This window comes from Ahaetulla prasina, chromosome 6, assembly GCF_028640845.1.
Source record: "Ahaetulla prasina isolate Xishuangbanna chromosome 6, ASM2864084v1, whole genome shotgun sequence".
Taxonomy (NCBI): domain Eukaryota; kingdom Metazoa; phylum Chordata; class Lepidosauria; order Squamata; family Colubridae; genus Ahaetulla; species Ahaetulla prasina.
In genome coordinates this window covers 34108578-34126029 of record NC_080544.1, presented here as the reverse complement: position 1 = coordinate 34126029, position 17452 = coordinate 34108578, and the positions used below count along the sequence as shown (strand labels likewise).

The 17452-nt window shown below is 40.4% G+C and overlaps 1 protein-coding gene across 1 annotated transcript in view; it reads left to right on the top strand.

The window, feature by feature from the left end:
- The first annotated feature begins 14387 nt into the window (after positions 1-14387).
- The window catches only part of PDE6C (phosphodiesterase 6C), a 42337-nt gene continuing 39272 nt past the window's right edge, over positions 14388-17452 (top strand). Inside the window, exon 1 of the mRNA XM_058187826.1 lies at positions 14388-14867. Within this exon, the coding sequence (XP_058043809.1) occupies positions 14388-14867 (480 nt within the window). The remainder of the gene's footprint in view (positions 14868-17452) is intronic.

Genomic DNA, 17452 nt, shown 5'->3' with positions numbered 1-17452 from the left:
TCCTCTATAGACCAGCCTAATTATCTTGTTTTTAAAAGGTAGAATATATATCTTACATGAGAATGTGAGACACAGCAGAAAATGGAATTCCTGGGGATGAGCTGCCTTTCACATAAAGTATCTCAGCAACTCGATAGTTCTGGAGAACAATTGATTTTTGGGACTCCATCTTCTCTGTGGTCAACACGTTCTTATAAAGGGTCTAAGAATATGAAGCAGTTGTATCATTAGAGATATCTGCCAAAGCAGTTATAGAAACTGAAGTTGGTTATGGCATTCATTAAATTTTTTTTTTTAAATGTTCAAAATATTTTACATCCAATAATTGAGTAATTCCTCAAGGAAATGTGTCTAAAATCAGGACACTTCCGTATTTTTTTTATTATCAAATTTGTTTGCTACCCAACTTGTATTTCGAAGCGACTCTGAGCAGCTGGAGTTTTCATCTGCAAATCCTTCCTAGCCATTTTATGGACATCCATGTTGGGTTGATGGGGAAGTGGGGCAGGGAAGTAATTCATGCATATTGTGATAGCAAGACGTCACTGACTTATATTATACAGTCCTCCCACTTACAAGCACAACTGAGCCCCAAAATTCTGTTACTAAGCGAGACAATTGTTAAGTGAATTTTGCCCCGTTTTACGACCTTTCTTGCCACACTTGCTAAGTGAATCACTGCAATTGTTAAGTTGGTAACATGGTTGTTAAGTGAATCTGGCTTTCCCCCATTGACTTTGCTCGTCAGAAGGTCCCAAAGGGTGATCATATGATATGACCCAGGACACTAAAACCATCATAAATATGAGTCTGTTGCCAAGCGTCTGAATTTTGATCACATAACCATGGGGTTGCTGCAATAGTTGTAAGTGTAAAAATAGTCATAAGTGACTTTTTTCAGTGCCGTTTGCAAGTTTGTTCATTAAATTAACTGTTGTAAGACGAGGACTACCTATAATTCATGTTGTCCAATGATATCATGGTGCATTAGACTAGCATGGTGGAAGGTGGGGTTTCTGCGAATTGAAATCCACCCATCTTCAAGGTCCGAAGATTGAGAAATACTGGATTAGAAATTGCTACAATTTCTAGCAAAAAGCCTAGGGTAGGCACAGCATGTATACCAGAGGTGAAATGCTCCCGGTTCAGACCGGATCGCCCAATCTGGCAGCAATAGTGGTGGGTGGTTTGGAGAACCAGTAGCAAAAATCTCTCCCCCCTCCACATGCCCAGCTGAGCCACACGATCATCAGAGGGTTTTTTTTTTCTTTACTTTTAAAAGCATTTTTTCTTCGGCTGAAAAAATGCTTTTAAAAGTAAAAAAAAAAAGCCTCTGATGATCACGCAGCTCAGCTGGGATCGTCAGAGCCTTTTAAAAGCAATTTTTCTACAACCTCTTCGGCTGAAGAGGTTTTAAAGGTCTCTGACAATCCCAGCTGAGTTGCCTGATCATCAGAGCCTTTTAAAAGCATTTTTTAACAACCTCTTCGGCCGAAGAGGTTGTAGAAAAATGCTTTTAAAAGTAAAAAAAAAAGTTGGCCATGCCCACCCAGTCACTTTCCCCCCCCCCCACCAAGCCACACCCACAGAACAGGTAGTAATTTTTTTTACATTTCACCACTGATGTATATCATAATGTTTGAAGGTTGCTAAAGTATTTGTATCTGAGCAGCAAGTATAATCTAATGCTAAAAAGCCATCAGCAGAACTTATGCAATCACATAAGGCAGTTTTTGCTCATACCTCTTCCTATGAAAGCTCAAATGTTGAGGTCAGGGCGAAGGGCTTACTCAAAACCAAATGAAGTCTCTCTCTTGTGAACAAAACAACGATCATTGTACCTGATTGTGTACAGATCTTTCCTAACTTGATACACTGAGGTTATATCCAGTCATCTGAGAGGTTACCCAGCAGCAGCCCTTAGAACTGTGATGGCGAACCTATGGCACGCGTGCCACAGGTGGCACATGGAGCCATATTGGTGGGCACATGAGTGTTGCCCTAGCTTAGCTCCGGTGTGCATGACCATGCCAGGCATCTGATTTTCAGGTCTTCTAGGCCCACTGGAAATGTGGAAACAGGCTGTTTCTGGCCTCCGGACGGCCTCCGGATGGGTGTGGAAGGCCGTTTTTGCCCTCCCCAGGCTCCAAGAAAGACTCTAGAGCAGTGGTTCTCAACCTTTATAGTGCTGCGACCCCTTTAATACAATTCCCCACGATGTGGCGACCCCAACCATAAAATTATTTTCGTTTTGAATTTATCAGGCCTGAAGCCGTATTGGCTAGCGATCTGAACTGCTTGCGATTGCCTTGAGGACGGAGGCATTAAAGCGGAGACTCCTCCCCTATTAAGTTTATCGCGCCTGAAGCCAGATGAGGCTAGCGATTGGGAGTGATTGCAGCTGGCTTGAGAGGGAGACATCAGAGCAAAGATTTCTCTCTTTTTTAATTCATCGCGCCTGAAGCCGAATTCGGCTAGCGATTTGAAGAGCCTGCAGCTGGCTTGTGGAGTCAACCATTGCAGCGCGATTCTTCGACTCGCAAGTATACTTCCCATATTTCCGATGGTCTGAGGTGACCCCTGGCAAATCATCATTCGACCCCCAATGGGGTCCCGACCCACAGGTTGAGAACCGCTGCTCTAGAGCCTGGGGAGGGCGAAAAATGAGCCTACCAGGCCCACTGTGCCATTGCATGCTAAAACGGGGGGAGTGCAGGGGCGATGGGGCGCATTGAATTATGGGTGTGGGCACACGCGTGCACGCCCCCCCCGCTCCCCCTGCTTTTGGCACGCGACAGCAAAGAGGTTAGCCATCACTGCCTTAGAACATATGATAACACAATACCAAAAAAACTCTTAAGTGTTTACAATGAATCATATCATTGCGTGTGGAATATATGGATTTTATTTTAAACTGTTTTGTTATATACAGTATGAGATGAATGCCATGTTACCAGCTCTTGATATGCCATACTTTCAAGATGGCACCCATTGCTATGAAGGTGCAATCAGAATACTGCTTTGGGTTTTAGTCAACAAACACAAGAAGGATATTAAAAGGTATGACAAATATAGAAGGTGGTCCCGGAGATCAGCAAATCAAAGTCTTTAGAATTTACCACACACCCCCTTCCCTGTCTCGTTGATAGGTTTGTTTCATTATTATATAAAGATTTTTTCCCCTTCCTTTTCAAACAATTGGCATTTCCTCAGAGTCAATATTTATTCTGAAGTTTCAACATGTCCATACCGTAATCATTTAAAACAGCCTGTTAAATATTCTTTAAAGAGGTAGCCTCAGCTAAACAACACAGAACAAGCTGAAACTAGATGAGGCTCCATATTTGGATGGAATGACAATTCTAGCAACAATGGTGGAAAGGTACTGCAAACAAAAATATCCAGATTATGTTGTTAATCAATTCCTTCCTCTTTCTTTCATTAAAAATCCTAAACCCTGGACCTGGACAGGAAACACATATTTCTTTGTTGCTTGGATCAATATTTTAGTCAAATCAAATAAGTTTAAAGAACAGAAATAAAATCATGAGGAAAGCCCATTTAATTTTTTGAGAAACATGTCAGAACTAGAGGTGCTATTCAGCAGGTTCTGACCAGCTCTGGAGAACCAGTGGCAGAAATTTTGAGTAGTTCAGAGAACCGGTAAATACTACCTCTGGCTGGCCCCACGCCCATCTATTCTCTGCCTCCCAAGTCCCACCTGATCGGAAGGAAACGGGGATTTTGCAGTATTATTCCCCTGGAGTGGGGTGGGAATGGAGATTTTATAGTATCTTTCCCCTGCCATGCCCACCCAGCCACGCCCACAGAACCAGTAGTAAAAAAAATTGAATCCCACCAGTGGTCAGAACTCTTTATAATTGACTTATTCGACATGTGATGCCATGATTTGTTTTAACCATGGTTTCTCAAGCAAGCCAATATGTCTTTATGCACTCATCATTTTAAGCCATGTGGGGTATTATTGAGTGTTCTCAGTGGTTGTATTCAAAAAGAATGCTCACTCAACATGAAGCAAATCATATTAAGTTCAGCACTAAGTGAACCATTAGTTTTCAAATGAGGGTGAAGGACCATATATAAAATCCAAAGCTATTTTTTTTCCCTAAGGGAGAAAAGGTTTTACAGAAGCAACTTGACTTCTGATATGCGGGATTTTATACAGATAGCCCTTGGTTAACAATCACTTTGTTCATTCAAAATTATGACAACATTGAACCAGTTATCCTTATGATTGGTCCTTGAAATTCCATCCATCCCAACACCCTGTCACATGATTGTAATGACAGAAATCCTAGTCCCAGTTTTGGAAGAAATATCCATCTGAGTTCAGTTCCAAGTGGAGACGAAGACACTGGAAACATGGAGACTGCTTGGAAAGATGGTTTAATGGTGGTCAGGATCACATGGCTTGAGTTCCTGAACAGAAAAGGGCTGAGATCCTGTGTGCTCCCTGGCTTTATGCTTTTTCTGAGCTTTGAACTTTCTGGGGCACAGGAAGAGTGTCCTGATTGGTTGTCAAACTCCCAGGTGGTCTAGGGGGTCTTAGCTAACATTGTAGGTTGTCCCTCAAGCTTGCCTGAGCCTTGCCATGTGGTGAGTTTCTGTTGCTAGATGAGTTCTATTATGTTGCAGATGATGATGGCCCATTGTCAAAGGTGGGGAGAATGAGTTTCTACCTCTGACCCATTGACAAAAGTGGGGGGAAATTAGTGAGCTTGGTTGAGGCTTTAATGGCCCATTGACAAAGGTGGGGGGTGACAGAAAGTTGCAGGGAGCTGCTTTGTCTTTAAAACATGTTTCTCCATTTCTCATCCTGGGAAATATATTCTGCCTTTTAAATATTTTCTAAAATATTTCATTCTTCTAGGAGGGGGGGGTGCTAAATTCCTACACCAGTTATCACCCAATTAAGCAAGGACTGTATATCAGGTCTGTAGACATTAAAAAAGCGACAACTATGTGTTTAACTATGGAGGTGCTTAACTATGGAAATCTTCTTGCTGCTTAATTTGAAAAAAAACCACCCATATTTGGAATATGATAAAGGTAAAGGTAAAGGTTCCCCTCGCACATACAGGCTAGTCATTCCCGACTCTAGGGGGTGGTGCTTATCTCTGTTTCAAAGCCGAAGAGCCAGCGCTGTCCAAAGACGTCTCCATGGTCGTGTGGCCGGCATGACTCTACATCAAAGGCGCACGGAACGGTGTTACCTTCCCACCAAAGGTGGTCCCTATTTTTTCTACTTGCATTTTTTATGTGCTTTTGAACCGCTAGGTTGGCAGAAGCTGGGACAAATAACGGGAGTTTACCCCATTACACAGCACCACTAGGGATTCAAACCGCTGAACTGCCGACCTTTCGATTGACAAGCTCAGCATCTTAGCCCCTGAGCCACCGCGCATATATAGCACCATAATTCCAACTAAACTATGGAGTTTATGCCACAATTTCAAATTTTCCTACTTAAATATCACTATTTAAGTAGTGAAATCATAAGGCAATCCTTATGATTTATATTGATATATTGACCATCAATTGTGTTGTAAATGTTGTACCTTGATGAACGTATCTTTTCTTTTATGTACACTGAGAGCATATGCACCAAGACAAATTCCTTGTGTGTCCAATCACACTTGGCCAATAAAAATTCTATTCTATTCTATTCTATTCTATCTGGCAAAAACTGACAAAGTCAGCAGTGGTTGGTTTGCCCCGGATCAGGAGAACCGGTGGCAGCAGTGGGAGGCTCCGCCCACCCGCTCAGATGTCTCTGCGAATGCACAGAATGAACCGGTAGCAGACAAAATTGAAACCCACTACTGAAAGTCAGTCGCTACAAATTTTATTGGAAATAAAATTATATTTGAAGTTGAGCTAGTTCAAGCATTTAAATGGTAAACAAAGATCCTTTTTCAATGCTCTGGATTGGTGTCATTCCTTTTTTAAAAAAAAAAAAAAGTTAGATCTTTTCTTTGTTCAAAATATAAACATTCATACAGCATAAAATGCAAAAGGAAACTTAAGAAGCTCTTCCTTTTCAACCTTGCCGAATGCTGAAAAAGCAGTGAATGAAGTATTCAGCCCTTCTTGGTTGATCAAATTAACCTTAAATATCTTGTCAAAGGTTACACTGATAACATGACAAAACCCGGGTTTTTTTGTCTTTCTCTATTAAAAAAAATGTCGCCATTGGGGATAAGTAGGAGAATGAGTTGCTATCGCTATGGTTACAGTATTTAAATGTAAATACTGGATGAGCAAGTAGAACCTCATAAATACCTTTGGCATTTCCCTGGCACTTGAAGCTATTTAAATAATCACTTGCTCATCTTTTATCCTTCTTAGACTATCCACGTACTACAGAAGCTCAAGGCTGAGGCATCACTAAGAATGATTCCATAAATAGTTGCTTTTGCTATAGTAACCACAAACATCAAAGGCAAAAAAGCAACCTATGTATTAAAATAACATAGCTCTAGTTCATCACTTCTTTAAAATTCAAATTTAATCATGATGGTTGGTGGTAGGGAATGTGCCAAAATGTCTCACCTGAAAACAGAATCAAACACATAAATTTCCATCTTCTCCTTAAGAATGAACTGCTGTCGTTTTGTTTTGTTTTTTGTTTTGCTAAGAAAATTATAAATGGATACAGGGATTTGCACACATTTGGAAGATGACTATTCTGGTAAACATGCTTTTGAGGCTATTTGGAATTAACTGAATAAACAGACCAGAAAAAAAGAGAGAGAATGAACTCCTAATGTTCCTCTTATAATACCATGTTAATAAAATAATTCTTCACTACTGATGTTCACTTAACTTGGTTATTTATTTTCATTGCTGTTATTTATGGATAATTTACTTAAAAAAAAAAATAGATTGTATAGATTTGTTTTGTTATTCGTTGTTTTCCTGAAAAGCGCCCCAATTATCTTGGGCAAAAGGCTGTACAGCTATGCATTAAATAAACTAACAAATATTTGAAATTGGTCTTATTAAATTCTAAGAGACTTAGATCTCCGTAAACATGCATAACTCTTAAGGCTTTTTCCACTGCAGCCTTAAGCAGCTTTTAACTCCCTTGCGTAAATAGGCTGGAAATGAAGTCAGCTTAAGAAACCTCTTTCCAGATTTCAGCCCCTTCTTGCGCTTTGGCCCTTGGGGATAGCCTGAGATTCTGTCTTTACTCCTCCCACTGTTCTAGGAAGGCATCTACCAATTCCATTTCTTTTCATGTATGGGTCTTTGAGGACATGTGGCGCTCATTGATAAACCTTTACGTCAGCCATCCTCCATTGACACTGTCTTCTCCTTGGCACTTCCCCTGTGATGTGTTTTATCGGTGGCATGGTCTAAGCCACAACAAAAACCAAGCATGTTTTATTCTCCTTCCTGTCCCTTGTGTTAGAAAGTGAAAATTAACAGAACTCTTAGTCAATTTCGCCTGATTTTAAAACTGCATCTCATTGAACTTCAGTGAAAATTTAAAGAAAATGAAATTTCAGTGAACTTAACCAAAAGAGAGAGAGAGAGAGAGAGAGGGCGAGCTGATCCTATATTATTATTATTATTATTATTATTTAAAATCTAGTGTTTCACCAATCCAACAGTCCAATTCTTTCTTCTTGGTCTTTGGTTTCTTTTCTATCAAAACTCATAACTGACCACTGATCACCAAATGGAACAGTGTTAGAAGAAATATCCATCTGGGTTCAGTTCCAAGTGGGGACAAAGACACTGGAAACATGGAGACTGCTTGGAAAGATGGTTTAATGGTGGTCAGGATCACATGGCTTGAGTTCCTGAACAGAAATGGGATGAGATCCTGTGCGCTCCCTGGCTTTATGCTTTTTCTGAGCTTTGAACTTTCTGGGGCACAGGAAGAGTATCCTGATTGGTTGTCAAACTCCCAGGTGGTCTAGGGGTCTTAACTAATGTTGTAGGTTGTCTCTCAAGCTTGCTTGAGCCTTGCCATGTGATGAGTTTCTGTTGCTAGATGAGTCCTATTGTGTTGCAAATGATGGTCCATTGACAAAGGTGGGGGGATTGAGTGAGCTTGGCTGAAGCCTTAATTGCCCATTGACAAAGGTGGGGAGAATGAGTTTCTACCTTTGACCCATTGACAAAGGTGGGGGGATTCAGGAAGCTGCTTTGTCTTTAAAACATGTTTCTCCATTTCTCATCCAGGGAAATATATTCTGCCTTTTAAATATTTTCTAAAATATTTCATTCTTCTAGGAGGGGGGTGGGTGCTAAATTCCTACAACAGAAACAAGGGAAAGAAAAAAAAAGCTGACCAGTGCATATCCAGCCATTTTGTTTAGTTTGTTTTCTCCTGTGAAAGAATTACAAGCCCTGAAGATTTACTGATTTAACAGTCTACTGTGAAAACAAAGGAGAAAAGAGAGATTCACTGGTCAAAGTTCCTTGGTCGCTTTGGTTGATGATCTCTGGAGGGCCAGGGATAGGGGTTATTCCTCTGCCCTGGTCCTATTAGACCTCTCAGCGGCTTTTGATACCATCGACCATGGTATCCTGCTGCACCGATTGGAGGGATTGGGAGTGGGAGGCACCGTTTATCGGTGGTTCTCCTCCTATCTCTCCGATCGGTCGCAGACGGTGTTGGCAGGGGGGCAGAGGTCGGCCCCGAGACCTCACTTGTGGGGTGCCACAGGGGTCGATTCTCTCGCCCCTCCTGTTCAACATCTATATGAAGCCGCTGGGTGAGATCATCAGTGGCTTTGGGGTGAGGTACCATCTGTACGCGGATGACACTCAGCTGTACTTTTCCACCCCGGGCCACCCCAACGAAGTCACGTATCTAAAATACTGCAGGTTCTCCTGCTTGAGCAGGGGGCTGGACTAGACGACCTCCATGGTCCCTTAAAGACACAGACTTCAGAGGATAATTAGAACTGCAGAAAAAATAATTGCTACCAACCTGCCTTCCATTGAGGACCTGTATACTGCACGAATCAAGAAGAGGGCCGTGAAAATATTTACAGATCCCTCACATCCTGGACATAAACTGTTTCAACTCCTACCCTCAAAACAACGCTATAGAGCACTGCAAACCGGAACAATTAGACACAAGAACAGTTTCTTCCCAAACGCCATCACTCTGCTATACAAATAATTCCCTCAACACTGTCAAACTATTTACTAAATCTGCACTACTATTAATCTTCTCGTCGTTCCCATCACCCATCTCCTTCCACTTACGACTGTAACTTTGTTGGTTGTATCCTTACGATTTATACTGATATTGATTGTTTCCTGATTGCTTATTTGTAGTCTATGACTATCATTAAGTGTTGTAAGTGTTGATGAACACTTGATGAAGGTATCTTTTCTTTTATGTACACTGAGAGCGTATGCACCAAGACAAATTCCTTGTGTGTCCAATCACACTTGGCCAATAAAAAATTCTATTCTATTCTATTCTATTCTATTCTATTCTATTCTATTCTATTCTATTCGACTTCTCCTGGAACAAACTGATTGTGCGGAGTAACCCTTAGTGTCAATCTATCATGAGAGATACAAGAGAATGTAGAAGAATTTCTCAAATCATGTGCATAGATGAATTTTCCACCTAACTTAAATGGAATCTAGTTTATTTTGATCTTACAGTGACTTTGAATACAAAGTCACATAATACACTTTTAATCGTATGTCCATATTTACGGTACTAAATTTAAAAAAATACAGCTAATTGTACCAATAGAAGAGAATATTTGTAACTCAAGGTTGAACCGTGAGGTTCTTGGTACTCTCTGAGCTTGCTTGTTTTCTTTCAGACATTGCATTACCCACCTAGGTAACATCATCAATACTAGAAGGAAATGAGGTTTGCAAAAAACAAACAAACAAACAAACAAAAAACAACCAAGCTCAGAGAGCACCAAGGACTCTACAGCCAATTTTTAAAAGTTCCCTTAATTCTTTATGTGTTTGTAGAATGATAACCTTTACTTTACTTATATATATATATATATATATATATATATTCTTCATGATATGTTTTTTTACTTTTGACAATGTTTGACAATGTATATTGTTATGACAAAATTAAATAAAAAAAACCTAAAGTACTTTATTGACCCTTCCTATATATTTCAGTTTTTCGGCTGGTAGCAATTCTTCTCTTTTCAGAGCTGGATAGCTGAATGGTTGGTTGGTTGTTGTTGTTGTTGTTTTAATGTTTTGATGCGTTTGAGCATCAGCATTGATTCCTGACTGGACTAGTTCCTACAGTTCTGTTGCCAAAGTTTTTCAAAAATGATTTGTTTCCTTCCCACAGGGTTGAGAGAGAGTGACTGGCACAAGGACATCTAGTTGGCTTCATGCCCAAGGAGGAACTAGAACTCATGACCTCCCACCTTGTAGCCTGATGCCCTAATGCAGGGGTGGGCTTCAAAAATTTTAGCAAGGGGTTCCCAGTTGCTGGGTAAGTGTGGCCATTTTGGGCGTGGCCTAGTCAGCCTCCTGCACCATGGTGGAGGGGCAGTTATTGGCCCGATGGAAAGGTCATTGGGCATTCTCCTGGATGGACGGCTGTCTTTTGAAGATCATTTGACGGCCGTCTCCAGGAGAGCTTTTTACCAGGTTCACCTGGTCCGCCAGTTGCGCCCCTTCCTTGACCAGGATGCCTTATGCATGGTCACTCATGCGCTCGTGACATCTCGCTTGGATTACTGCAACGCTCTCTACGTGGGGCTCCCCTTGAAGGGCATCCGGAGGCTGCAGTTGGTTCAGAATGCAGCTGCGCGGGTAATAGAGGGAGCCCCTCGTGGCTCCCATGTTACACCAATCCTGCGCAGACTGCACTGGCTATCTGTGGCCTTTTGGGTGCGCTTCAAGGTTTTGGTTACCATCTTTAAAGCGCTCCATGGCATAGGGCCGGGTTATTTACAGGACTGCCTACTGCCACCGATTGCCTCCCACCGACCCGTACGCTCTCACAGAGAGGGACTCCTTAGGGTGCCGTCTGCCAGGCAGTGCCGACTGGCGACACCAGAGGAAGGGATTTCTCTGTGGGGGCTCCCACCCTCTGGAACGAGCTTCCCCCAGGGCTGCGCCAACTTCCCGACCTCCGAACCTTCCGCTGCGAGCTTAAGACACATCTATTTATTTGCGCAGGGCTAGCCTAGGGTTTTTAGTTTTAAATTTAGTTTTAATGGGGTTTTATACTATTTTAGTGATATTTTAATTTCAGCCTAATTAATAAGTTTTTTAATTGTTGTTTTACTTGTATTATTTTTATGTTTTTTATTTGGCTGTACACCGCCCTGAGTCCTTCGGGAGATAGGGTGGTATAAAAATTCGAATAAATAAATAAATAAATAAATAAATTCAGAAGAAAACTGGCATCCCAAGACAAAAATAGCTTTGGAAGGCAACATTTAGAGCAGAGGTGGGATTCTGCTGATTCTGTCCGGTTTAGGCGAACTGGTAGTGGCAACTGCAGGAGGCTCCGCCCACCCGCCCGGACCTAATGTGTGAGCACTGCGCATGTGCTGAAGGCCTTGCGCATGTGCAGAGGAGGCACGTGCTCACATTTGCAAACCGGTAGCAAAGGTAAGTGAATCCCACCTCTGATTTAGAGAGGAGGGGAGCATTCCTACCACATTCACATTGGAGTGGAAATAGTCACCTTCAATGAAGTGAAGTGAAGCACTTGAACCAAACAGTGTAATCTCTACCAGCTTCTATACTTATATACTTATAAATAGAGCTGGAAAAGACTAATAGAAGTTGGCCTCCAGGTGGGCTGGAGACAGAAAGAGGGCAATATTGGAGAAATGGCTAATGGCTCTTATGGACCATACTTCACATCCTGGACATAAACTGCTTCAACTCCTACCCTCAAAACAACGCTATAGAGCACTGCAAACCAGAACAACTAGACACAAGAACAGTTCCTTCCCAAACGCCATCACTCTGCTATACAAATAATTCCCTCAACACTGTCAAACTATTTACTAAATCTGCACTACTATTAATCTTCTCGTTATTCCCATCACCCATCTCCTTCCACTTACGACTGTAACTTTGTTGGTTGTATCCTTACGATTTATACTGATATTGATTGTTTCCTGATTGCTTATTTGTAGTCTATGACTATCATTAAGTGTTGTAAGTGTTGATGAACACTTGATGAAGGTATCTTTTCTTTTATGTACACTGAGAGCGTATGCACCAAGACAAATTCCTTGTGTGTCCAATCACACTTGGCCAATAAAAAATTCTATTCTATTCTATTCTATTCTATTCTATTCTATTCTATTCTATTCTATTCTATTCTATTCTATTCTATTCGACTTCTGCTGGAACAAACTGATTGTGCGGAGTAACCCTTAGTGTCAATCTATCATGAGAGATACAAGATAATGTAGAAGAATTTCTCAAATCATGTGCATAGATGAATTTTCCACCTAACTTAAATGGAATCTAGTTTATTTTGATCTTACAGTGACTTTGAATACAAAGTCACATAATACACTTTTAATCGTATGTCCATATTTACGGTACTAAATTAAAAAAAATACAGCTAATTGTACCAATAGAAGAGAATATTTGTAACTCAAGGTTGAACTGTGAGGTTCTTGGTACTCTCTGAGCTTGCTTGTTTTCTTTCAGATATTGCATTACCCACCTAGGTAACATCATCAATACTAGAAGGAAATGAGGTTTGCAAAAAACAAACAAACAAAAAACAAAAAACAATCAAGCTCAGAGAGCACCAAGGACTCTACAGCCAATTTTTAAAAGTTCCCTTAATTCTTTATGTGTTTGTAGAATGATAACCTTTACTTTACTTATATATATATATATATATTCTTCATGATATGGTTTTTTACTTTTGACAATGTTTGACAATGTATATTGTTATGACAAAATTAAATAAAAAAAACCTAAAGTACTTTATTGACCCTTCCTATATATTTCAGTTTTTCGGCTGGTAGCAATTCTTCTCTTTTCAGAGCTGGATAGCTGAATGGTTGGTTGGTTGTTGTTGTTGTTTTAATGTTTTGATGCGTTTGAGCATCAGCATTGATTCCTGACTGGACTAGTTCCTACAGTTCTGTTGCCAAAGTTTTTCAAAAATGATTTGTTTCCTTCCCACAGGGTTGAGAGAGAGTGACTGGCACAAGGACATCTAGTTGGCTTCATGCCCAAGGAGGAACTAGAACTCATGACCTCCCACCTTGTAGCCTGATGCCCTAATGCAGGGGTGGGCTTCAAAAATTTTAGCAAGGGGTTCCCAGTTGCTGGGTAAGTGTGGCCATTTTGGGCGTGGCCTAGTCAGCCTCCTGCACCATGGTGGAGGGGGCATTTTTGCCCTCCCCGGGCTCTGGAGGCTTTCCTCAAGCCTCCAGGAGGATGAAAATGGCCTCCCCAGGCTCTGGAGGCCCTCTGGGGGCTGGAAACGGCCCCGTTTCCAGCCTTCCCAAACTTCTGGTAGGCCCGTTTTTCACCTTTCCTGAGCCTCCGCGCGTGTTCTGCACTTACCTGCATACAAAACAGGCTGCAAGGGGACACCTGGGAAGGGAGGGGCAGGGGAGTGGGGCCAGCCAGGAGTGCGATTTGGGGGTTCTCCGAACTCGATGGAATCTTACCTAGAGATTCTCCCGAACCCTTGCGAACCCCCAGCAGCCCACCTCTGCCCTAAGCCTTGCACAAACTGGCTCTCTTATTTGGTATATGAATTCCGTGCTAGGCTTTTTAGCCCTACATAGTTCCTTCCCAGGAGAAAGCAGCATCAATCCTTTAAAAGCATCCTAGCTTGCTTTGTGTATCCAAGATCGATGAATCGTTTATACTGAAAAGAATCAATGTGGGAGAATACAGTTCTCCAAGAAGCAAAAGATTGTCTATGCAAATCCTCCATGGGAAAATTAATAACAAGACAGAGCAAGCAAAAGCAAGTGAAAATATACACGCACAGCCTTATAGGTATATTTTCTATTCTGTGCGTGAGAATTCTATTTCTCACACTGTGCATGTTGTAGCAACGGCTAGATGGGTTTATCATGCTAAAAGTCTGATTTAGAATAGGCAAGTTAAGAGTGCTGAAGGATTTAGTGTCCTGACATCTCTTTAATTAGCAGTCACTGGATCCTTCACTTAAGAAGGCATAAGCTACTGGACTGCTGTCATACTTCAAGGGTTTTAGAAGGTTGGAAAGCCCACAGAACAAATCTAGAGTCTATAGGTGCTGGAGATATAATGAACAACATACCCTTTTCCTATTAGAAGCAAAATCAGACTTTTGCTGGGTTTTGGTGGGGATGCAAGAGTAAAACAACAACAACAACAACAACAAACAACAATCTGCCAAAGAGAAACCAAGCAAGATGGGTGAAATCAATAAAGAAGATGTTGAAAAATATTTGGACAACAACCCACAATTTGCCAAGGAGTTTTATGATAAAAGACTTCGCCCAGAAGCATTAACGAACCTCTTCAGAGTCAACACTGAGAATTTGAAGGAAGGTATCTCCTTCAAAGAGATGACTAAGATAGAAGAATGTGAGATACTTTTGGAATTGCTTTCTGAAATCCAGGATGACGAAGCTGCTATGGAAAAGATCTCACATAAAGTCTTGCAAAGGTTGGCACAGTTACTAGCAGCCGACAAGTGTAGCATGTTTGTTTGCCGTTCCCGCAATGGTACCCCAGAGTTAGCTAGCAGACTCTTCGATGTCACCCCTACTTCCAGTTATGATAACAATTTGGTGAATCCTGACAGAGAAATTGTTTTTCCTCTGGACATGGGGATAGTGGGTTGGACTGCTCATACTAAGAAATCATTTAATGTTCCGGATGTAAAGAAGGTGAGTAGGAGTTTCTTCTACATTTGGAGAATTGATAAAGTCATTTTATGTTCTGGAATTGTGTAAAAAGGTTTTTGTTTTTTTTATTAGGGGGCTATAGAACTAGAGAGACTTCCTTAAATTTGCCAAGTCTCTGAAACGGCTAGCAGAACGTAAATATTTTTTTCAAACAGGAAACTATTTAACAATTCATATTCTTCAGCTCTTAAATGAGATTATTTTAGAGCGCTATTTAAACTGTAGACAGAAGAAGGAAGGTCTGTTATTTCTAAAGCAAACCCATATCTGAAATAATTGAGGTCTAATCTCCTACCTAATGCCCCTCCTGATTTCAAACTGGGCTGAAATTAGTTTTATTTATTTAATAACACACAGGTATTGGTTTCTGTATAATTTGAGACAATCGCCCTATTTTAATTTGATGGAATTCCCTATATCATGAATATTAGAAGTACCATGCTAAGTCCAATGAGGTAAGATTGTTCTTGATCTCTTTGGTTTATTTTCCTGTAATCTACTTTATGAATTAAAAGGATTATCTACCAAGCTGCCTTGTTGATAGCAACAGGCAATGCATCAAATATCGCTTGATATTTCCCAGGGAGCACCTGGGTTGATTTTTGTGCTGCAGAGAGATATTTGATGAAAACAAACCACCCTCGGTGAATTCTAGTCTGTGACCATAATAAAGATTGATTGAATCACAGTAGGCTTGTGGCTCAATAAATCTAATTCTTGGCTGGGTGGTTATGTTCTCCTGCAATTATTTCTGAACAAGGGGCATAATCCATTAAGAATTTTCTCCTGGAGAAACAGACTGAAATAAATAGGAAGCATAGCATTAAACAAGAATCTAGAATATGATCCGCTTTCTGGGAAACATCCTGAATTGTAGCCAAAGTGAATTCAGCGGTTTTGATTTTCATACTATGTCTGTAATAAATTTGGAAGAAATTTATTGTAGAATTTAAAATCCTGACATCTAGTCCTTTCCTTTCCTCCTTTCCTCCTTTCCTTTCCTTTCCTTTCCTCTTCTCCTCCTTTCCTCCTTTCCTTTTCTTCCCTTTTCTTCCCTTCCCTTCCCTTCTTGTGGGTGCACTGCAGTTCATGCCACTTATGAACTCCATAATCAATCTGATCCTTTTAGTCAGGTATACCTAAAACTAATCCTCAATAGAATTAATCTATGAATTTGATTCACCCTACTATTTTTACATATTTTTTTGTCTTAAAAAGCAGTTAGATGTAATTTTTCATTGATGCAGGGACATTTTTCTATTTTGTTTCTATATCCTCTAATTTAAAGAACATCACTTTGGAAAATTTCCTATGAATTTATTTTTTATTTATTTATTTATTTTTATTTATTTTATTTTGTCACAACAATATATGTAGGTATCAATCTTTTTGTAAAAGATTATATAGTAAATAAACACATATATGAGTAAATATAAGGAGGTATAAGCATATATATAGGAAGAAGAAAAGAAAAACAATAGGACAGGAACGGTAGGCACGTTTGTGCGCTTATGAACGCCCCTTATGGTCCTCTTAGGAATGGGGTGAGGTCAATAGTAGAAAGTTTTTGGATAAAACTTTTAGGATTATGGGAAGAGACCATAGAGTCAGGTAAAGTATTCCAAGCACTGATGATTCTGTTACAGAAGTCATATTTTCTGCAATCTAGATTAAAGCGGTTGACATTAAGTTTAAATCTATTAGTTGCTCTAGTATTATTGCAATTAAAGCTGAAGTAATCTTTGACAGGAAGGACATTGCAATAGATGATTCTGTGAGTTAAACTTAGGTCTTGTCGAAGGCGACGGAGTTCCAAGTTTTCTAAGCCTAGGATTTCAAGTCTGGTGGGATAAGGTATTTTATTGTTTTCAGAGGAATGGAGAACGCTTCTTGTAAAATATTTCTGGACACGTTCAATTGTATTGATGTCAGAGTTGTGGTGAGCGTTCCAAACAGGTGAGCTGTATTCTAGAATTGGTCTAGCAAATGTTTTATATGCTCTGGTTAGTAGTGTGGTGTTTTTGGAAAAGAAGCTATGCAAGATTAGGTTTACAACTCTTAGAGCTTGTTTTGCTATGTAGTTGCAGTGAGCTTTGGCACTTAGATCATTTGACATGAAAACTCCGAGGTCTTTAACGGGATGGGGGTCGTCTGTAAGGTAATGTCCATCTAGTATGTACTTAGTGTTTGGGTTTTTTTTTCCTATATGTAAGACTGAGAATTTGCTGGTTGAAATTTGGAGTTGCCAATTTTTAGACCAAGCGGATAGATGATCAAGGTCGTTTTGAATGATAGAAGTATTGTCTGTGGTGTTAAATAGTTTGACATCATCAGCAAAGAGAACACAATTACTTGAGATGTGGTCACAGAGATCATTAATGTATAGTATAAAGAGTGTTGGTCCAAGGACGCTGCCTTGAGGAACGCCACTCTTGACAGGAACAGGATTTGTTAAAGCATTGCCAATTTTGACCACTTGTTGTTTGTTAGACAGAAAAGCAGATATCCATTTGTGGAGGGGTCCTGAGATGCCATAGGATGTTAGTTTTAGGAGAAGTTTATCGTGT